The 23,550-nt window shown below is 45.2% G+C and overlaps 1 protein-coding gene across 3 annotated transcripts in view; it reads right to left on the reverse strand.

The window, feature by feature from the left end:
* Window positions 1–342: 342 nt before the first annotated feature.
* ska2 (spindle and kinetochore associated complex subunit 2) overlaps window positions 343–23,550 on the reverse strand; it is a 36,213-nt gene continuing 13,005 nt past the window's right edge. The window contains exons 4-6 of one of the 3 annotated variants that reach the window (XR_009770194.1): window positions 8,512–8,580; window positions 1,052–1,130; window positions 344–594 (exon numbers count right to left, since the gene is read on the reverse strand). Coding sequence is in view for 2 of the 3 variants with exons in the window: in XM_061702497.1 (XP_061558481.1) it covers window positions 1,128–1,130; window positions 8,512–8,580 (72 nt within the window). In the remaining variant the exon portion in view is untranslated. Of the gene's footprint in view, window positions 1,131–8,511; window positions 8,581–23,550 lie in introns of all 3 variants that reach the window. The other 2 variants (XM_061702497.1, XM_061702498.1) reach the window with 2 other exon arrangements.

Below are 23,550 nucleotides of genomic sequence, written 5' to 3' on the forward strand. Positions count from 1 at the left end.
TACAGGAATTATTGTCATGTAAAGGCAGCTTATTGTGCTATACGCCGACCAGCCACAACAGTTGACCACCGGAACGACAAAATGACATCCAATACAAAAGCTATATCTATAATTTTGTCTTTAATAATATTGTGGGTTTATTGACACTGTCAGAGCTATTCATTTAACACTATTTATTATGGTGGTTGGAGTTGGAGTGGTCTACTCTATCACGAGAGCTGTGTAATATTCCGGCTACCTCAAGTTACATGGGAGCATAAAAAAATAACAGCGCCCTGTTACTAAGGTCACTGGGGTCAACATAAATGTAAATGCTTATTTTTGGCAACGATACCTTTGCAGGGACAGGACACACTATTGTCAGTGATGGTTTCCTCTTTTATTTTATTAAAAGATTGATACAAAAACACCATCAAGGTTTCCAGAACGCTAATAGTTCTAACAGTTTGGTCAAACAACAAACAAAAAACACTGTACAGAAAAAACTATTGTAGAGGGGGATCTTCGAAAAGCCAAATTTCCTGCTGTTATACCACTTGTCCTCAACAAATGCGTCAAACGTCTTCGGATCAAGGAGCGAGGAAAAGGTGCTTCCTTTCAAACAAAGGAAAGGCCAGCACTTTAAAATGAATTCACCTCCACTTTTCCAAACTGACAGCTACCAACTAGCTGCAATACAGTGGGTACGGAAAGTATTCAGACCCCCTTAAATTTTTCACTCTTTGTCATATTGCAGCCATTTGCTAAAATCATTTAAGTTTCAGTCAATATGGGGTGCTATGTGTACATTAATGAGGGAAAAAAAATGTAAATTATTTTAGCAAATGGCTGCAACATAAAGGGTGAAAAATATAAGAGGGTCTGAATATTTTCCGCACCCACTGTATATACTGTGGTTCTGCAACTTGGAAAAAAAAGTCTCACTTCTTTAAAAAAAAAAAAACTTTGTCTTGGCAGAGTAGGGAATTAATGTATCCATTATACTCAGTTAAAAACACAGAAAAATACAAATCTACTGTAGATTGTTAATCGTCACCAGCTGTTGAGTTACATTATGTTGGACGGTGAAAGGAGCATCCTGGTGGGCCGTTGGCTTGGCAGTGTGCTCCATCTTCAACAGCTCTCAATCACTGTGAAGATCGTACATAGAAAGCAATGGCAAACATACCAATTTTATTAGTATTGACAGCATATGTGATTTGACATTTCAATTCACCTCTTTTCACCAAATTCTGCCTTAAAAATGCAATGGTGCACAGTCGCATTACACCTTTTCAATATTCAAACTCATTCAAAACACAAAACCTAAAACGCTGTCTTAGGTCAGATCCGCTTGTATTTTTCTTTGTCCAAAAAGCTAATCACTTATGAAATAATGGAACAAGATCAAACGTGGCATATGCAACAGGTTCAAATAAACTAAAGAAAAACAACCTATTGATTGAACCAATAAAATTTAGACTTTAAATGCACAAAAACCCCATCTGCATTTGGTCGAAATTGGATTAGCATAACCATACTATTTGACTGCAAACTACATTTCTATTGTATGAACCCTCCTTGAGCTGTCACGTTATCGTGGTGGAGGAGTTTGTGTGTCCTAATGATCCTAGGAGCTAAGTTGTCTGGGGCTTTATGCCCCTGGCAGGGTCACCCATGGCAAACAGGTACTAGGTGAGGGACCAGAGAAAGCACAGCTCCAAAAACCCCGATGAAGACAAACAATTCAGGAAGACGTTTTCCCTTGCCCGGACGCTGGTCACCGGGGCCCCCCTATGGAGCCTGGCCTGGAGGTGGGGCTCGAAGGCGAGCGCCTAGTGGCCGGGCCTGCACCCATGGGGCCCGGCCGGGCACAGCCTGAAAGGATAACATGGGTCCCCCTTCCCATGGGCTCACCAGCAGTGGGAGGGGCCATAGGGGTCGGCTGCAATGTGAGCTGGGCGGTGGCTGAAGGCAGGGACATTGGCGATCCGATCACCGGCCACAGAAGCTGGCTCTAGGGATGTGGAATGTCACCTCTCTGGAAGGGAAGGAGCCCGAGCTGGTGTGTGAGGTCGAGCAGTTCCGACTAGAAATAGTCGGGGTCGCCTCCACACACGGCTTGGGCTTTGGGACCAGTCCTTTCGAGAGGGGTTGGAGGTCACAGAGGTGGTTAAAAAGCTCCTTGGTGCCAAGGCCACAGGGGTGGAGGAGATTCGCTCGGAGTTCCTAAAGGCTCTGGATGTTGTGGGGCTGTCCTGGTTGACACGCCTCTGCAACATTGCGTGGACATCAGGGACAGTGCCTCTGGATTGGCAAATTGGGGTGGTGGTCCCCCTTTTTAAGAACAGGGACCAGAGGGTGTGTTCCAAGTACAGGGGAAACACACACCTCAGCCTCCCTGGTAAGGTCTATTCAGGGGTGCTGGAGAGGAGGGTCTGTCGGGAAGTTGAATCTCAGATTCAGGAGGAGCGGTGTGGTTTCCGTCCTGGCCGTGGAACAGTGGACCAGCTCTACACCCTCGGCAGGGTGCTCGAGAGTGCACGGGAGTTTGCCCAACCGGTCTAACGTGTTTTGTGGACTTGGAGAAGGCGTTCAACCGTGTCCCTCGGGGAGTCCTGTGGGGGGTTCTTTGGGAGTGTGGGATACCAAACCTCCTGACACGGGCTGTTCGGTCCCTGTATAACCGGTGTCAGAGTTTGGTCCGCATTGCCGGCAGTAAGTCAGACTTGTTTCCGGTGAGGGTTGGACTCTGCCAAGGCCTGCCCTTTGTCACCGATTCTGTTCATAATTTTTATGGACAGAATTTCTAGATGCAGCCTAGACGTAGAGGGTGTGCGGTTTGGTGGCCTCAGAATTGCATCTCTGCTTTTTGCAGATGATGTGGTTCTGCTGGCTTCATCATGCCGTGATCGCCAACTTCTCACTGGAGCAGTTCGCAGCTGAGTGTGAACCGGCTGGGATGAGAATCGGCACCTTCAAATCTGAGACAATGGTCCTCAGTTGGAAAAGGGTGGCGTGCCCTCTCCAAGTCAGGCATGAGATCCTGCCACAAGTGGAGGAATTCAAGTATCTTGGGTCTTGTTCATGAGTGATGGAAGAATGGAACGGGAGATCGACAGGCGGATTGGTTCAGCGTCTGCAGTGATGCGGACTTTGTATCGGTCCGATGTGGTAAAGAAGGAGCTAAGCCGAAAAGCGAAGCTCTCAATTTACCGGTCGATTTATCTTCCTACCCTCACCTACCCTCAAGTTTGGGAATATTGACTGACTGAAGTGACATGTAATCGTAAAATGGACGTTTATCACAGCCAAAGACACCCACATACATTGTGAGCCATGTTGTACACAAGACAAGGTGATGTAGCGCTTTTGCCGGGTTTTTATGAACACTTTTTTTGTCATTCCGATTGAAGATCTCTATTCAACCGTTTCCATGTGATCTATTCTAACCGGGTGTATACATGTGCACTACTCACCCATGTGACATGCACACATCAAACAAATACTTGATAAAACAAGTTACAAGTAGTTAAAAACAAGATCACCATCGCATACGAGCTCTGCTCGGAAGTCGTCATATTTACGTGCGTGAACGATGGTTTGTTTATTATGAAGGTGACAACTACACAACTACAGTATAGGCACAGTGCTTGTAAATTTGCTCAGTGTGGTCACTGTGACATTCACCTTTTTGATTCAAAGTGTCATGATCAGAAGGTAATATGCTGATATTACCTTCTGATCATGACACTTTGAATCAAAAAGGTGAAAAACATGACAAAAGTGTTCAGAAAGGAATAAAGGTAAAACACAGAAGGGTTTTGGTGAAGTCAAATGAAGGAAATATTTGTTTCCTCTCAAGGTTTCTTCATCTTAGTTTGAACAAATTGAACACTACCCAAACTCCTAGTAGTATAAAGAATTTTTGCCTTATTCCTCATCAACTGGTCTAAACTCAAGAAGACTTTCCAAAGGTGAGAAAGGTATTTTAGTGCCAGTGTATTTTCAAAAACGTAATAGTCAACCGGGGGGGTGGGGGTGCATTTTCAGGAAACCACTTATTTATTTATTTTAGGGAGGCTGTTCATCGGTTTTAACACATACTCCCAAATAATTTTGGGGGGCTTGAGAAGTTTTTAAGGGGGCTTCAAAATAGCCCTAGCGACGCCCCTGGCAGAGAGCTTGAAACAGTTAAGTGTCTCAAAGGTCGATGGTGACAATCGAAGATATGGTTACAATGCACATTGGCACAAGTGCAATCAATCATTTAAATGTAAGTTACAATGCTTGTACACAACACATTTTCCCACATGCGTTTGGAATTTAAGTGTGTGAAGGTTTTCTTTCTTTGTAAGATAAGGCTTCCATCTTGCCACCCTACCCCATAGTACAGACAAATGAAGAAGGGAGATTGTTGCCACATGTACCAAAACAGCTAGGACTTGCCAGAAATTCCTGAGGCCTCATTTAAGAGTGCATAGAACAGGTTCTAAATTCGTTAGTAGGAGTGAAATTTAAAATCTGTGCATCCATTCATTGTCTGAGCCCCTTATCCTCACAAGGGTCGCGGGCGTGCTGGAGCCTATCCCAGCTATCATCGGGCAGGAGGCGGAGTACACCCTGAACTGGTTGCCAGCCAATCGCAGGGCACATATAAACTCACATTCACACCTACAAGCAATTTTAGAGTCTTCAATCAACCTACCATGCATATTTTTGGGATGTGGGAGGAAACCGGAGTGCCCGGAGGAAAACCACGCAGGCACGGGGAGAACATGCAAAATCCACACTGTGCACGCACAAGAAAATCCATATTTATACGATGTGCAGGTACCTGCCACACGCACACCAGTACGCAGTGTGTCTTGATAAATCCCACCTGGTATAAACTGCCAGGTTTGTGCACACTGAGCCTCATTTGCATTGAGAAACACATCCATTTGATCATATATGCAGGGATCTCGTTTGATGTGCGTCTCGCGTCTGAGATGACCAAAAATTAGCAGAGACGGATGAAGCATATTTAATCTGCTTCCGTATTTTGGGATTATAAAGCGCAATATCAATGAACGGGTCTTTCAATACATAAAGTGCACCGGATTATAAGGCGCAGTAAGTGAAACAAAACAGCCAGATAGGTCCATCTTTATTCAACTCATTCACAGTAACTCTCACCATTGTTCAGTTTTAACACATAAATACAAAACCATACACTCACTTTTTCAGTTCATTACTCTTCCACCAAAAAAAAAAAATCTATCAAATTCTTCATCGTCAGTGTCTGAGTTTAAATTGGGCGATTTTAGCATCAAGCATGCCCGGATCCCTCTCGTCATTATCCGAGTCAGTCTCGTTGCCGTTACTTATCTGTTCAGTGATGATTCCGGCCTTTGTGAAAGCTCGGACGACACTTGAGACTGATACCTCAGCCCAGGGATCCACAATCCTTTGGCAGATAGTGGCGTAACTCGCCCAGCGTTGCCTCCCAGTCTTGCTGAATGTGTGTTCGCGTTCTGTCATCCAATGCTCCCACGCAGCTCGCAATTTAACTTTGAACGACCGTTTGACACCAATATCTAGTGGTTTGTGTTCTTTGGTTAATCCACCTGGAAGAATGGCAAACTCCGAATCAGTTTGCTTCACTTGGTTTTTGACAGTATCACTGAGATGGGCGCACATGCAGTCGCAGATCAGTACGGACGGAGATTTGTGGAAAAAGCCATCCGGTCTCTTGATGTACACTTCTCTCAGCTACTCACTCATCTTCTCCTTGTCCAGCCAGCCCTTTGGGTTAGCCTTGATGTGCCGTGAGAGCTCTTCTGGTGTGCCACGGGAAATGATCAAATTCCACTTAATTGGTCAGAATATTATTTATTTACAACAAATAATGTATCTTTGGGCGGCACGGTGGACGACTGGTTAGAGCAGGCATGCCAAAGTCCGGCCCGTGTCCAAATTTCCTCCGGCCAGAAGCATCATGTCATAAAATCAATAATATGTGGCCCACCAGCACAGTTCAGCACAGTAAACAATACAGACATACAAAAAAAAAAAAAAGCCATTTTATATTTCACCAGAGGGTGGCAGTAGACCTGTGGCCACTCTTGTCGTGTGACCCCTTTGTGAACTTTTACCCCTGTGGTAATGGCAAAATGGCAACTGAAACTGGATTTCTTCACTGACATACGAAACAACTGTGTCTGCCTAATTTGCCAAGAGACTGTGGCTGTTTTCAAAGAATTTAATATTAAGAAGCATTACCAGACGAAACATGCTAACTACGACAAGCTACCGGCGAACAAACGCGCTGAAAAACTGAAGCCACTGGAAGCTGTTTTGATAGCACAGCGGCGCTTTTTCACAAGAGCCCGTGATTCAAATGAAAATTCTACAAAAGCGAGCTACGAGTCTCAGTGAATTGATTTTTTGTGATGATCAAACCACAGTTTTGTCAAATTTCTGTCATCTGATTTGACTATACTATATATCAAATACTATAGTCAAATCAGATGACTATATTATACATTATAATAATAGTATAATCACTATACTAGCTGCATAGTCACTATACTATTCTTTGTCAAAATGCACTTGGATGTGATTTGTTAAAACAAAATCAATAAATACATGTTTCTAAAAAATTTCAGTCAACATTTATAAAATAGTTCATTTGTATTTAATTTATTATTATTTTAACCTTTAACTATCCTGGTAATGCAATTGAAAACAGATTCTCATTTGCAATATCGACCAAGCTGCAGACAGCTAAGTGATATATTTACATATTTACATGTTAATTTACAATGGTAATGGTTCGAGGAATGTCAGGCCGAATGGTCGGCCCCCATACATTTTCATCTGACCAAATCTGGCCCTCTTTGCAAAAAGTTTGGACACCCCTGGGTTAGAGCGTCAGCCTCACAGTTCTGAGGACCCGGGTTCAATCCCCGGCCCCGCCTGTGTGGAGTTTGCATGTTCTCCCCGTGCCTGCGTGGGTTTTCTCCGGGCACTCCGGTTTCCTCCAACATCCCAAAAACATGCATGAATTGAAGACTCTAAATTATCCGTAGGTGTGACTGCGAGTGCAAATGGTTGTTTATGTGTGCCCCGCGATTGGCTGGCGACCAGTTCAGGTGTACCCCGCCTCTTGCCCAAAGATAGCGACCCTAGTGAGGATAAGCGGTACAGAAAATGGATGGATGGATGTTTTTTGGCATGTGTTTGCACTATTTTATAGTGCTGAGTTTTATTTGTTTTGAGATCTAAAAGATAGGTATAAAATTACATTATATCTTTGTTTTAATCAATTTAGCTTTTACTAACTTTAGCTTTAACTAACCTTTTTTTTATATTTGTTAAAAGATGTCATTACATAAAAAAAAAGAAAGTTTACATGAAAATGCAAAATTTGAATGAAAAGAAGCAGTGAGAATAAATCTCATACTTTCGGCCCCTTTTAACAAGAAATAAAAAACAGTTCAGAAACACTTCCATGAAAATTTTGTCAACTTTGTCAATAGCTAACTGGAAATGATATTGTTGCGTATGTGCAATAAATAAGCATAGTTCATAAATCTTTGACTAGATTTTTAATGCGCTTATCTAACACCACGGTGCCAGGCTGCACCACCCTGCCAACCACTACAACTAAATTTTCAACCAAGGAGAAACACTGATTTGTGCATTGACTGAATGAAATCCTTTCCTATTCACGTAGTTGAAATCATTGTGTGATGGTGCTTCAAAGGTCAGATGACAAAGATGTCATGTGGTCAGTTAAAACTCATATTGCATTGTTTATATGTTATGTAATACATGCACGTAACCTCCAGCAGGTTTTCAACCCTAGTTTAGCTAAAAATTAGGTTATATATGTATATATATTGACACCCGCTCCCTCCCAGACTGATCCCACTCCCTCCCAATCCCATGTGAGTGTGTTTAAAAAAAAATAAAAAAAATAAAAAAAATAAAAAAAATTTGTTTTAAATCACGAGACAAAATCTTACTGAATTGAAAACCATGGTTTCTACTCTCAGTGATTTTGTTGTCACAGTTCCCACTCTCGCCAGTTCAAGTCACTTTTGTTCCTGCCCTCGCCGCTCCCGGTGACTTGCATTCCCACTCCTGATGTTCCTGGTGATATTTGCTCCCACTCATGCCAAATTCCACGATTAACAGTGAAATTCACTCCCATCCCGCAGGAATCCTGCAGGACCCGGTGGGGATTGCAATATGATTGGAGAAGATGACTGGATGCAGCAGGGGTGAACTCATGTGGGATTCATATGTGGGCTGCTCACTGCTGGGGCACTTTGTCTGAAAACTCCCCCCCCCCCCGAAAAACACTTCATATTGGTGATGGAAAGCTTTAGCTGCTTTGAATCTGTGACTTTTTAAAACCGCGGTATACCATCAAACCGCTAACTGCCCCATGGCTTGTCTCCAATGGTTGTTAAATTCTCATAAGCGTTATTGTTACATTACTTCCCTTTCCCTAGACTGAATTCGGGAGGAAACAGGTCTTACCTTTGTCGTGCTCTCACTAACAGTGTTAAACGACAACTCTTCCAACTGCTGCACTGCCACAGAATGAACCTGTCATGGGTCGACAATAGCATATATGAATTAAAGCTAGAGCATACTGAATTCCACATTTTGACCAAAAAAAAAATTTACACACAGTCACTACAGTGTGTCCTACGTCTGCCCAGAGGGTCTTCTACTGTTTGGTAGGGTTGGGCATCGTTTGAATTTGAGAGATTCCGGTTCCAAAAGATTCGGAATTGGGTCTGGGTCAATTAGGTCTGGGTCAAAAAAGTTTGCATGGTTTAAATAAAGGGTGTAAAAATTATGAACATCCATTTTATTAGCAGGCCGCAGCATAGACTAAAATGAACATTTGACTCTAGGTTCTTTATAACCAGTATCAATATCAAACCTATGAACTAAAATGCAATTGTGTGTGGAACCAACACAATTGACTTCATATTCATTAATTAATGTTTCAGCTAAAACTTAAATATAGCATTGTTAAAATAGTTATTTGGGACTATTTCATCAGCTTTAACTTGACTTCCTGTTTTAAGCTTGGAACCTTTTATTTTGAAGGGTACGCACCGGAACTCAGCATTTTAGCATGAAAAGTAACTTCAACTTTAACATTAACTTAGAGGCAACTTTTTTTTTTTTTTTTTTTTTAATGGATGGAACCAAATGCACCGGCACGGTGGACGACTTGGTTAGCAGATCTGCCTCGCAGTTCTGGGGACCGGCCATACCTGTGAGGAGTTTACATGTTCTCCCCCGTGCCTGGGTGGGTTTTCTCCGGGCACTGCGGTTTCATCCCACATCCCAAAAACATGCGTGGTAGGTTGATTGAAGACTCTAAATTGCCCGTAGGTGTGAATGTGAGCGCAAATGGTTGTTTGTTTCTTTGTGCCCTGCGATTGGCTGGCGACCGGTTCAGGGTGTACCCGCCTCCCGCCCGGAGATAGCTGGGATAGGCCCCAGCAGCCCGCGACCCTAGTGAGGATAAGCGGAAGAGAAAATGGATCGATGGATGGAACCAAATGCTGTAAATCGCTGATTCCTTTCCCTACCCACCGATGAGGCACAAGGTTAGTGTTTGTGACACTGTGAGACACCATTTTTGTGAATTTCGTCCCAATTCATTGTAACGTAAAGTATCTACGATGACGTTTTAGCCCAATGTCAAGCTTTTTTTTTTTTCTTTTTTGGTCATCGCCGCTTACATTGATTTGAAGACTAAAATAAACGCTAAAAACCATCAGTGCAAAAGTGCAAGCAACCGTTTACCTTGTTAGCTGTCTCAATGTTGGCATGGACTTATTTTATTGTTTCACTCATCCAGAGAGTTGACTTCACTGAAGCTCCGTGTGGTGAAGGCTGAGGCGCGGAGCACGTCAGACGCTACACATTGTGAAAGCCTCCTTTGCACAATATAATCTCATTCCAAGTGTTGCATTAGGCGACTGGTCATTAATTTTAACAAAGTTAAGACACTTTTGTTCGCTGCTGCCGCCGTTTTGGCACAAGCACGTCTTCGTGCGCCTTCTTCTTTGTTGGTTTTCGCCGCTTCTTCGTTGGTTTTCGCCACTTCTTTGAAACTGGGAACCAAGATTTTAAAATTTGAAAGGTTCTGGGAGAACCCGGTTCTAATTGGTTCTCGATTCTCAATGCCCTACCCTACTGTTTGGGCACACCTGAAATTCCAGTAGGTATCTATACCAGAAGCGTCAGTCATCTCAGCTGATCCCCCCCGCCCCCCTTTCAGTTGTCATACCACAGGGAGACAGGGGTCCTCCCCACTCCCCCCATCAGGTCCCCGCCTTCCTCTCCACTCTCCTAGCGCCCTGGCTTATCATTGCTCACGGCAGGTGCATGACATGGAATCTCTTTTGGCGGTCTGTGACCTTTTCGGGTGGTAGCTGGTTCCTGCGTTAGGGCCCTGTTGGTGGTTGGGTCCCCCTTCTCTCCGAGGATTGGTGTTGGGCATCAAGAATCGATTAGAACCAGGACTAACGTTCTGGTTCTCCCAGAATTGTTCAAATGTAAAAAATGTGGTTCCCAGTTTTGATGCCCACAGTCCGCCAACCCTGAAGAAGAGAGTGGTGAAAAAACAATGAAGAACACGCACAAAGACGTGCTTGTGCCCACCAGCGGCCGCAAACAAATTAGTGTCTTAACTTTGTTTAAACTAATGACAAGTCGCCTCAGTGCAGCACTTGGAATAAGATTTTATTGTGCAAAGGAGGCTTTCATATTGCACCGGACTATTGCGAGATTAGTCATTCGAACTGCTCTAAGTGCGAGAGGACTCTGCATCTTTTTGCACAATTATTTAAAAAAAAAAAAAAAAAATAAAAAAAAAATACAAAAACAATTTTGTACTGGCATTACCAGATAACTAGAAACTCTTTATTGCTCAGTGACTGTTCTTCTCAATGTCTTTATGTCTCAAAAGTGTTCTCTGTCAATTGACTGTCTGTTGTCGTACAAGAGCGGCTCCAACTACCGGAGACAAATTCCTTGTGTTTTTTTTCTGCATACTTGGGAAATAAAGCTGATTCTGATTCTAATTCACGATGTGTAGAAATCTGACGTGCTCCCTCCAGTTCAGCCTACACCACACGGAGCTTCGGTGAAATAAACTCTCAGTCACTTGGGTGAGTGAAACAATAAAATACGTTTATGCCAACATTGAGGCACCTAACAAGGTAAACGGTTGGTTGCATTTTTGCACTGATGGTTTTTAGCGTTTATTTTAGTCTTCAAACCAACGTACGAGCCGATGACAGAAAAAAAGCTTAACATTGAGCGAAGACTTTACTAAATTCAAACTAGCAACTTTACATCACAATGAATTGGGACAAAATTCACCTCCACGTCTCACAGTATCACAAACACTAACCTTGTGCCTTGTTTCTCTTCTTCAGTTTTGAGAGATCACGTGTGATCTCGTGAGAAATCGAGTTCGGTGCTTGAACAGTCTGTAGGTGTGTGGTATTCTGTGTTGATATTATCAAACCACACCACACACAATGTGACCAAAACTGCCAGATTTTTTATGTTTACGTGTGGGATCTGACAAAGATAAAAAAAATCTTTTAATATTTTTTAATGTCTTTATGTGTGTACCAGGCCTTAGAGATAGGGTGAGAACCTTGGTCATTCAGGAGGGGCTCAGGGTCAAGTCGCTGCTTCTCTGTATCGAGAGGAGTCAGATGAGGTGGACTGGGCATCTCGTTAGGATGCTCCCTGGACGCCTCCTTAGTGAGGTGTTCCAGGCATGACCCACTGGGAGGAGACGTTAGAGAGACTACGTCTCTCAACTGGACTGGGAACGCCTAAGGATCACACCGGAAAAGCTGTACGAAGTCACTAGGGAGAGAGAAGTGTGGGATTCCCTACTTAAGATCCTGCCCCCGCGACCTGACCCGATATAAGTGGAAGAAAATGGAGGAATTGATAGATAACTTAATAAATGACCGTATTACAGTGCCGTGAAAAAGTATTGGCCCCCTTCTCAAATTATTATATTTTTGCATAGTTTCGCCACTTTAATGTTTAAGATCATCAAACAAATGTAAATATTAGACAAATTTGACCTAAGTGAACTTAAAATGCTGTTTTTAAATGGTTATTTAATTTATTATTGATCATCTCTACAGTCTTGAGCGTGTTCAGTCCCAGGTTGTGTCAGCCGCACAAGTGTCCTTTTCAAATCTGCAGTAGAGGGTATTCAAGTCGTTGGTTAGTGTGCTATTGTTCTCAGCTTGGGGGGATTGTCACTTGTAATTGGTCAGCGATTGGAATGCATGCCAGACTGATTCAGAGTCATTAGCGCTAAACTGTTTTTCCAACTTTGCTGCATAGTTCCTCTTTCCAACGTTAATTTCTTTAGTCAGCTGGTTTCTAGCTGGATTATACAGGGCCCTGTCCCTGCTCTGATATGCGTCCTCCTTAGGTTGGCGAAGCTGCTCAAGTTTGTCAGTGAACCACGACTTGTTGTTATTGAATGTGCGAAATTACTTTGTTGCAACACACACCTTTTCACAGAAACTGATATAGGATGTGACAGTGTCCGTATATTCATCCAGGCTGCCAGCTGAATTTTCAAAGACCCTCCAGTCTGTGCAGTCTAAACAGCTTTGAAGTTCGATCTTTGCTTTATTAGTCCACTTTTTCACTGTAGGCTTCACGCATTTAAGTTCTTACCTGTACGTCGGTATTAAGTGAATTAAGCAGTGATCAGACAAGCCCAGGGTTACACGAGGTATAGCACGGTATGCGTTTTTTAGCGTAGTATAGCAGTGGTCTAAAATGTTATTTTCCCTGGTAGGACAGTCGAAGTGCTGCTTGTATATAGGGAGTTCGTGGTTGAGTTTAGCTTTGTTAAAGTCCCCGAGAATAATGAGGGGTGAGTCCGGGTGTTTTTTTTTCAATTTCGTTGACTTGTTCGGCGAGCATTAGCAGTGCGGCGTTCGTGTTAGCTTGAAGCGGAATATAGGCGCCAGCAAGAATGAATGATGCGAACTCACGCGGCGAGTAGAATGGCTTACAGTTCAAAAACAGCGACTCCAAATGCGGCCTGCAGTGTGTGCTGAGCTACTTGCCGTCCCGTACACCATTTTCTGTTGATATAGAAGCATATCCCACCGGCTTTTGTTTTCCCCGATAACTCCGTGATGTGGTCTGCTCGGTGAAGATGAAAACCCGGAAGCATGACGTACAGCATCACAAAGCTAAGTCTCCGTAAACCACATGGCGCCGGAACATCCGAAGTCTTTCCTGGTTCTTATCAGAAGATGAAGCTCGTCCATTTTGTTGGGTAGGGAGCGTACATTCGCGAGGTGGATCGACAGGAACGCCAATCTGCATCCTCTCTTGCAGAGTTTCACCTGGATGCCGGCTCGCTTCCCTCTGTGGCGTCGCCTACACCTCCATTCGCCGAAGACGCCGGTCCGGTGAGTAACTCGGGGAAAAAACTGAGCGGATTTGCGAAAGTTGGTGAAAGAAAGTTCGGAGTAGCCTCCTTGATGAGTCGTGTAATGTCTCCAAAGATGAACGAAAACCACAAAAATAATACTAGAGAGCGTGTAACCGAGGCGACCACACTGGGAGGCGCCATCTTGGATCCCTTGGCACCATAAGTATTTTTGACTTTTACCAAAGTTAAATAAAATATGTGAATGAGCTGAAGTCCTAAATTGCTTCACAAATTGAGAAGACTTGCAGTGATAGCCATCACACACAGTCAAATCAATTTGTTTAACTATATCATCACAAAATTTATTTATCAAAACTAAATAATTGGTTAAATTAGTTTCAAATTTAGTCAACAAGCTGATTCGTTTCACTCCACCAAGTGCAATTCGCAACTATTTTAAATCAACAATTAAATTGTCAACTCCATCCATCCATTTTCTACCGCTTATCCGAGGTTGGGTCGTTGGGGCAGTAACTTCAGCAGGGACGCCCAGACTTCCCTCATCCAGCTCTTCCGGGGGAATGCCGAGGCGTCCCCGAAAGACGTAGTCCTGGGTCGTCCCCGGGGTCTCCTCCCGGTGGGACGTGCCCGGAACACCTCACCAGGGAGGCGTCCGGGAAGCATCCGAATCAGATGCCCCACACACCTCATGTGGCTCCTCTCGATGTGGAGGAGCAGCGGCTCTATTCTGCGATCCTCCGGGATGACCGAGCTTCTCACCCTCTCTCTAAGGGAGAGCCCGGACACCCTGCGGAGGAAACTCATTTCGGCCGCTTGCATCCTGGATCTTGTTCTTTCGACCCACAGTTCGTGACCATCGGTGAGGGTAGGAACGTAGATCGACCGGTAAATCGAGAGCTTCGCCTTTCGGCTTAGCTCCTTCTTTACCACAAATACAAAGTCCGCATCACTGCAGACGCTGCACCGATCCCCTTGTCGATCTCCCGTTCCAGTCTTCCCTCACTCGTGAACAAGACCCCAAGATACTTGAACTACATCATCTGCAAAAAGCATAGATGCAATACTGAGTCCACCAAACTCCCCCTTCTACGCCTCGGCTGCGCCTTGAAATTCTGTCTATAAAAGTTATGAACAGAATCTGTGACAAAGGGCAGTCTTGGCGGAGTCCAACCCTCACCGGAAACGAGTCTGACTTACTGCCGGATATGCGGACCAAACTCTGACTCTGGTAGTACAGGGACCGAACAGCCCGTATCAGGGGGTTCGGTACCAGATACTCGAAGCACCCACCACAGGACTCCCCGAGGGACACTGTCAAACGCCTTCTCCACGTCCACAAAACACATGTAGACTGGTTGAGCGAACTCCCATGGACTCTCGAGGACCCAGCCGAGGGTGTAGAGCTGGTCCACTGTTCCACGGCCAGGACGAAAACCACACTGCCAGTCCTGTATCTGGGATTCGACTTCCCGACGGGCCCTACTCTCCAGCACCCCTGAATAGACCTTACCAGGGAGGCTGAGGAGCGTGATCCCCCTGTAGTTGAAACACACCCTCCGGTCCCCCTTCTTAAAAATGGGGACCACCACCCCAGTCTGCCAATCCAGAGGTACTGCGATGTTGCAGAGGCGTGTCAACCAGGACAGCCCCACAACATCCAGAGCATTTAGGAACTCTGGGCGAATCTCATCCACCCCCGGGGCCTTGCCACCGAGGAGCTTTTCAACCACCTCAGTGACCTCAACCTCAGAGATAGGAGAGCCCACTCAGAGAACTCAGACTCTGCTTCCTCATGGGAAGGCGTGTCGGTGGAATTGAGGAGGTCTTCAAAGTATTCACTCCACCGACTCACAACGTCTCGAGTCGAGGTCAGCAGCGCCCCATCCCCACGATACACAGTGCCGGATGGTGGACCAGAATTTTCTCAAAGCCGTCGGGAAGTCTTTCTCCATGGCCTCACCTAACTCGTCCCATACCAGAGTTTTTGCTTCAGCGACCACCAAAGCTGCATTCTGCTTGGCCAGCCGGTACCCATTAGGTGCCTCAGGAGTCCCACAGGCCAAAAAGGCCTGATTGGACTCCTTCTTCAGCTTGACGGCATCCCTCACCATTGGTGTCCACCAACGGGTTCGGGGATTACCGCCCGACAGGCACCAACCACCTTACGGCCACAGCTCCAGTTGGCCGCCTCTGCAATGGAGGCGCGGAACATGGGCCACTCGGAATCAATGTCCCCCGCCTCCTCCAGAACACGAGCAAAGTTCTGTCTGAGGTGGGATTTGAAACTCCTTCTGACAGGGGATTCTGCAAGACGTTCACAGCAGACCCTCACAATACGTTTGGGCCTGCATCTTCCCCCAGCATCGGAGCAAACTCACCACCTCTCTTCACCCGAGTGTCCAAGACATGCGGCCGCAAGTCCGATGACATGACCACAAAGTTGATCATCGAACTGCGACCTAGGGTGTCCTGGTGTGGACACTCTTATGCTTGAACATGGTGTTCGTTATGGACAATCCGTGAGGAGCACAGAGGTCCAATAACTGAACACCGCTCGGGTTCTGGACGGGGGGGGCCGTTCCTCCCAATCACGGTCTCACTGTGATTGCCCACGTGAGCACTGAAGTCCCCCAGCAGAACGATGGAGTCTAGCCGAGAAGTAAGTAGCTTAATTGAACGACAACCGGCTCATGTGCTGGCAGATTACCTGGCGCTCTGCCAAGCATTGTCTCAAGAATTTGATGACCCAGAGGCCGCAACCGGCTTATCTGCAGCCCTCACAGTTAAACAGGGGAGACTTGAGACACCCCAAGCTTATTAGTGACGGTTGCGGAAAGCGTACTTTGGGAATTTAAATGAGCCGAATATGGAAGGGGACAAAAATTTCAAAACACTGTCGAAAACCTACATCCAAACACCGGCCTCCAGCTGAGTGTAGCAGCGTGCCCGCCCACACTGTCCAGTGCCCAACTTTGTGAACTGCCCGCCAAAGATTTCGCTAAACAAAAACACCCTGCCTCGAAAGCACAAGACTCAGGTGTCTTCTTCACAAAAACGAACCACCGCAGTTGGAATTAGAGGGCGCTACATGCACCGCACATGTGACTGACCCAACGTTCTGGCGACAATCAAAAGAAGTAGTTTAATCCATACACCCAACCTCGGCCGGCGTACAACAATGGTCCTCGTAACCAACAACGCCAATTCAATGATGAATCAAAATCATGGAATGACCGCAACTCAATGTCAAAACAAGGTACACGCAACAACAAGCCTAAATCTGACTCGTCTAACCGAGACCCTAAAACGACTAGTAGCAACCGGGAAAAGGGCTCCCGAACTAACAGCTCCCAAAGGAAATTTAGTGCCGTGGCAGAAGAACTCCATGAGGTGCTCCGCAGCCTGTCCAAAGACAAAAAGCAGAACCCATTATTATGACTAGGCCTGACTGAGTCGAACAGGGCCACAGAGAACACGATAGGTCAACCAGGTAACCTCCGTTGTTCCCCTAATGACCTGCCAAATGCCTCTGTGACCCCGGCTGACTCCACGACGACCTCACCTCGCCATAACCGTAACGGACCACTTGGTGACGACCAATCCCTAGACCTCACTCCAATTGAATCCATCCCCCTGCTCATCGGCCAAGACCTGATCTGCCTAATCGTCCGACAAGACCCAGACGAGGCCCTTGACTCGCATGACATCATGCAACAAAATAAAGTTCTGCAATTCCGACAGCTTTTGGGTGAACTAACTAACTAAAGGTACTTCTCGGAAGTTCTAGTTAACCTTTACACTTGAGCATGAACTTCTCCGCAAAGCTCAGATTGAGCCCTCGGCAGACATCACTGTCATTCCACGGCGTGTTCAATCAACTGACATTGCTACAAGCCAGTGGCCGCAACCTTCAATTGCAACGCTGCGCGCTAACTATCCGCGCATTTTCAGTGACTAACACCGAGCTAAACACCTTAACTATGCTCCACTGGACAATTGGCCATGACTTTCGTTCATCCGGTCTACGCGTCTCCAATTGAATCCGTCCCCCTGCTCATCAGCCGTCCCCCTGCTCATCAGTCAATTAGTGGCACTTTGTGCCACTAATTGATTAAAAAAAATCTTCAGCTGTGGGCGCAGGTGCAACAGGCATTACCACCACCAACTTGGGAACTATCCTCAGACCACTGGAGGACGACGACCTGCCAGGCCGCACTCCTTCAAGTGACGACACCCGCATTGACAACAGAGTCCCCTGTAGCCACCTCACCAATGCTGAACCGACTTAGAGAACTTGACACGTTTCTCTGCCATCTTGTCCAACCACCGCATGAAGAGCGCTAACTGCCCCAATGTTGCTGGTGGGATTAATTTGCATGACTGCCCAACAGACGACGTCATCCTGGCCTTGTGGACGGACAAATCTGCAATTTCTCAGGCACTGTTTGACACCCTGCGACTTAAGCATCCTGACCTTCCATTAACGCTGAAAACGTTTCACTTTCCCGTTAATACCATCGTCTGCCGTCACTGCAGTGGCCATATGAGCCCTGAACCTCCAATGGAACCATTGCTCGTTAACTCACTGCTTCCTAGCATTCCCCAATTTGCCACATAAAACTTATGTAGGCGTGGATGTACTTGTCCGACTAGCTGTTCAAGTTGACACCATTAACAATGTTTTGTGGTCGCGCGCTAATAACAACGCCGCTAACCGTGTTTTCCAACCATTAAACCTTAAGCCGTGACAAAACATCCCAGACGCTTGCGAAGTTTTGAGCGAAGACGGAGTTATAGTAAAAGCGTCGACTGTTAACGGCCCTTTTCGAAAGGTCTCACGCGCTAACCAATCAGGAACCGGTGCTGTTGTAGACAAAGGCATCATTCGGCTATGGAATAGCACCTACTCAGCACCTCTCCGTCCAGTTCTAAAACCGAATGGTAAATGGCGGCCCACCATCGACTATCAAAAATTAACACTCAAATTCCCTTGTCATGCTGGCCAATGGCCCAGCTCGAACAATAACTTCCTAAAGTGAGTAATGCTAAATTCTTCACCTTGTCACAGTTTGGCAGGTCCTGTGCGTTTGCTTAAAAAGTCATCCAAAAATCAAATAGGACCTTGGATTATGCTATCAACCTATTCCTTTGCTGTTTGGATAACCCTCTATCTTCTGCTAAATTCAACATGTCCAAGAAAAAGGGACAATCTAACCTTGTATCCAGCCAGATGGAGTCAGCACATGCTATTCACAAGGGTACTGGACGATGGCCATGCCAGGCCACCCCCAGGTGGCCAGGAACAGGCTGTCACAGGCAAACCACTCCTGGGTGTTTTTAATCTCTTGCTGATACTTCTTTTGGCTGGTGATGTTGAACTAAACCCTGGGCCAGTGCTAGCTGGGCCTCCACCTCTGCTACCTGGTCCAACATCACTGCCAACTGGGCCTTTACCTCGAGCAACCGGGCTAACACCACTGCTAGATCAGCTAACATCATTGCTAGCTAGGCCTCCGCCGCTGCCGGCCGGGCCTCCGCCGCTGCCGGCCGGGCCTCCGCCTCTGCGTGCCGGGCCTCCGCCTCTGCGTGCCGGGCCTCCGCGGGCCGGGCCTCCGCCTCTGCGGGCCGGGCCTCCGCCTCTGCCGGCCGGGCCTCCGCCTCTGCCGGCCGGGCTTCTGCCTCTGCCGGCCGGGCTTCCGCCTCTGCAGGCCGGGCTTCCGCCTCTGCAGGCTGGGCCTCCACCACTGCTAGCTGGGCCTCCACCTCTGGTAGCTGGGCTTCCACCTCTGCTAGCAGGGCTAACACCTCTGCTAGCTAGGCCTCCTCCACTGCTGGCAGATGCGGAAGCTGGCAGCGTAAAGCTATATGCAAACATTGCCAATAAAAGAAACGGGGCTGCCAAACCCCGCAATACTAAAGCACCGGAAATGCAGGGTGTTCCAAACCGTTAATAACTCTAAATTAATATGGGACTAAACACGTAAACCAATTCTTTGTGCACACTTTGTGCACACTTAAATAAACGAAGCATTTTAACGAAAAGTGATCAGGTCAATCACCTTCTCACTGACTCAAATATTGACTTCCTCTGCCTATCTGAGATATGGCTCCATGAATCTTCGCCCTCAGCAATACTATCTGTGCCTGGTTATAAAATGTTTAGAAAAGACAGACAGGGTTCTAAGGGAGGATGTGTTATGATTTATGCCAAGGACACTTTTAATTGTAATGAAATACATGTTACAGATGAGAATGGATTAGAATTTCTTGGACTAACTGTTTCTTTGTCACAGCAAATGTATTTTATTCTTGTAGTTATTTATCAGCCTCCCTCATCAAATGCAGCTTTTTATGAAAAGCTGGAAATTTTACTGAAACAACTCAATCTTGCAAAAGAGGTGATAATAATGGGCGACCTAAATGTTAATTGGGAAGTTAATAAAGTTAGGAAAAAATTGAAAAGGGTTATGGATGATATGGATATGACTCAGGTAATTAATGGCCCTACGAGAATTACAAACTCCACCCGAACTCAGATTGATCTAGCTTTTACTCATAGTCCAGAAAGGATCTTGAAGCCATACAATATGCTCACATGATTGTCTGATCACAATCTTATAATGGTCACAAGAAAATTTAATAAAAAGCGCTTCAAACCCTTGGCCACGACTGAATCCTATAGGATACCAAAACATGAACAACAAAATTTCCAAGATTCTATCCAAGAAGTAAACTGGGATGTTTTACTCGCTGGCAAAAATTTAGATGAGGATTGTTCTAACTTTTCCAACAAAATACAAGAAATTATTATACAATTTATACGGATAATTAAACTAAAAGCTAGAAAGAATGGCCTTCCTTGTTTAAACACATTTATTCTGAAACTGATGAAAGAACGCGATCATTCCTTGAAGTTGTCGGTCAAATCAGGATACAATAGACACCGCTTTATTTCACTGAGAAATAGGGTAGTGAAAGAAATAGGAAAATCCAAAGCTGACTTTTTCATTACTGCTTTGAATAATGCGAAGGGAAATTAAAAAATAACCTGTAATTATATTAAAAAAAACTATTGGGTGATACACAAAATAACAAAACAAAACTAATGCAAATTAAATTAAATGGAAACATCCTGACGGAACCTCAAGTGATGGCTGATGCTTTTAACAACTACTTCATTGAATCTGTGTCAGAAATCTCTGCTAAGTTTGCAGTAAAACAAAGGAAGGAATACCCTGCATTGTCTGCAACGCAGTTCTTTACTATTACAAATATTACTGAGACCAAAGTTATCAATTTAATTCATTCACTCAAACCATCTAAGGCAAAGGATGTTTTTGGAATGGACACAAACATGCTCAAAGATCAAGGTTCAACTCTTGCTACTCCTATTGCCTCAATCATTAATCTTTCAATTTCATCTGGTCACTTTCCAAGGGCCTGGAAATCTGCTATTGTTATCCCTGTCTTTAAATCCGGTGACTCAACTTCTCTGAATAACTACCGACCTATAAGCATTCTTCCGGCCATTTCCAAAGTTGCAGAAAAATGGGTGTCAGAGCAGATTGTCCATTATTTAAACAGCAGCTCCCCCTCTCTCCACGCCATGCAGTTTGGTTTCAGATCCAAGCATTCCACTGAAATGGCTACATGCCTCTTCATTGAGAAAATAAAATCTTCTCTCGACAAGGGTGGAGTTGTAGGGGCGGTGTTCTTGGACCTCAGGAAAGCTTTCGATACAGTAAATCACTCTGTTCTTCTTACCAAGCTCAAAATTTAACTTCTCTCGCAAAGCTGTGAGCTGGTTTGAATCATATCTGCATGACCGAACACAATCTGTATCAGTTAACAACTGCAGATCAGAGTCTCTCTTAGGCTAACCTCTGGAGTCCCTCAGGGATCCATATTAGGCCTCCTTTTATTTAGTCTTTATATCAACGATTTGCCCACTGTTTGTTCTGAAGCAGAGTGCGTAATGTATGCAGACGACACGGTTTTCTTTGTTCATGGTCGCTCCAAATATACTGTTGCTGCTAAACTCACTAATACAATGTCCTGTGTCACAACTTGGTTTCAGGAGTGCTGTAGGCATGTCCATCCATCCATTTTCTGAGCCGCTTTTCCCCACTAGGGTCGCGGGCGTGATGGAGCCTATCCCAGCTATCATTGGGCAGGAGGCGGGGTACACCCTGAACTGGTTGCCAGCCAATTGCAGGGCACATACAAAGAAACAACCATTCGCACTCACAGTCATGCCTACGGGCAATTTAGAGTCTCCAATTAATGCATGTTTTTGGGATGTGGGAGGAAACCGGAGTGGCCGGAGAAAACCCACGCAGGCACGGGGAGGACATGCAAACTCCACACAGGCGGGGCCGGGGATTGAACCCCGGTCCTCAGAACTGTGAGGCTGACGCTCTAACCAGTCGGCCACCGTGCTGCTGTAGGCATGTATTTCACTAAAACAAAGTATCACCTGACCCCAAAAAATGCAAATTGTCAGCCAATACAAATATCTTGGGTTAATAATAGATTCACAGCTTTCCTTTAAAGCCCATATTGACAAATTGTGTAAAAATATCAAATTAAACCTCGCAAATTTTCGTGCAATTCGAAATGAAATGTCAACTGAAGCAGCAAAAATTTACTTACATTCAATGATTCTTAGTCACTTTAAATATTGCAAAACCAGTTGGTCCAATGCAAATGCAAAAAAACCATTGGAAGTTTTTTTTACAAACAAGTAATGAAAGTCATGGATAAAAAAACCAAGGCACTATCATCACTGTGCAATTTAAAAAAATACAGTCTTTTAAACTGGGACAGTCTTCACATATTTGCAGATTTAAAGTTTATTTGATAAAGTACTGCATGATTTGGCTCCAGCTCCTCTGTCTGAGTTCATCAGCCAAAGAAACAGCTCTGAGCGTGTCACTCAAGGCTCTATCAGAGGTGACTGTCTCATTCCTCTGCGCAGGAGCACTTTCAGTAAGTCAGCCTGGTCAGTGAGGAGCGCTGGTGAGAGGAACTCAGTACCTGAGGAGGTTAAACTGCTTACAACATACAAGGCCTTCACAAAAAAACTGAAAATGTGGCTAGTTAACACCTATAGCTGCCAACACTAAAAGACAAGTATGTTATGATGTTTTTTGTTGTTATGATCAAATGATTTGTGGTTTTATTCTATCTTAATAGTATAGTAAGTCTTTGATTATGTATCCTGTATTATATTGATTGTCTTGTAGATGTATTTTACTGCTTTTTTACATCATGGCCAGGGGACTACAGATGAAAACTCGCCTTCTGGCTAATTCTGGCTTTTTTAACCATGTGTACTTCATGTGTTTTATGAAATTGCATTGTCCGCTTTCAAATAAACTGATTAATAATCATGTCGATGTAGCTTCCGGCCTTTGGACCATTCCAGTGAATCCCACGGACCAACACATATTGGCTTTCACTGTTGGCCAACAAACAATACACATTCACCAGGTGTCCATTTGGCGACGCCAACTCACCGGCTGAATTCAACCTTTTCCTCAACAAGGCCTGTCCTGACGCTGTAGCATGACATCATGATGAGGAGCCCATCTCTGGATGCCCACCTGGCGGAAATTGACCACGTCCTATCCCAACTTGCTACCGCCGGGGCCAAAATATCCCTCCTAAAGGGACAATAGTGCCGCAAAAAGGTCAATTATGTCGGTCTCCTGATTGGCCCGAATGGCATTGGACCAGCCGTATTCAGGGCCTCCTAAACATAAGCGCTCCCACTCATGTGTCCAAACTTCACAGTTTTCTCAGTGTGCGTAATTATTCCCGGCAGTTCATCGAACACTTCGTGGATATCGCGCGCCCCCCTCACCGATCTCCTGAAAAAGAACACTCCTTTCGTTTGGGTTGACGAGCAAGAAGCCGCGATGCAGTCCCTAAAAGAGCGCCTGTGCTCCGCCCCATGTCTTGCCTGCCCTGACAGCAAAAAAGAATTCTTCCTCCAAGCAGGTTTTTTGGACCATTTCCTTAGCGCTGGTCTTTACCAAATGTACGACCGAGACAAGCGTGTTATCGCCTACGCAAGCAAAACTCTAAATGGT

The sequence above is a fragment of the Phycodurus eques genome, chromosome 17 (assembly GCF_024500275.1).
Source record: "Phycodurus eques isolate BA_2022a chromosome 17, UOR_Pequ_1.1, whole genome shotgun sequence".
Taxonomy (NCBI): domain Eukaryota; kingdom Metazoa; phylum Chordata; class Actinopteri; order Syngnathiformes; family Syngnathidae; genus Phycodurus; species Phycodurus eques.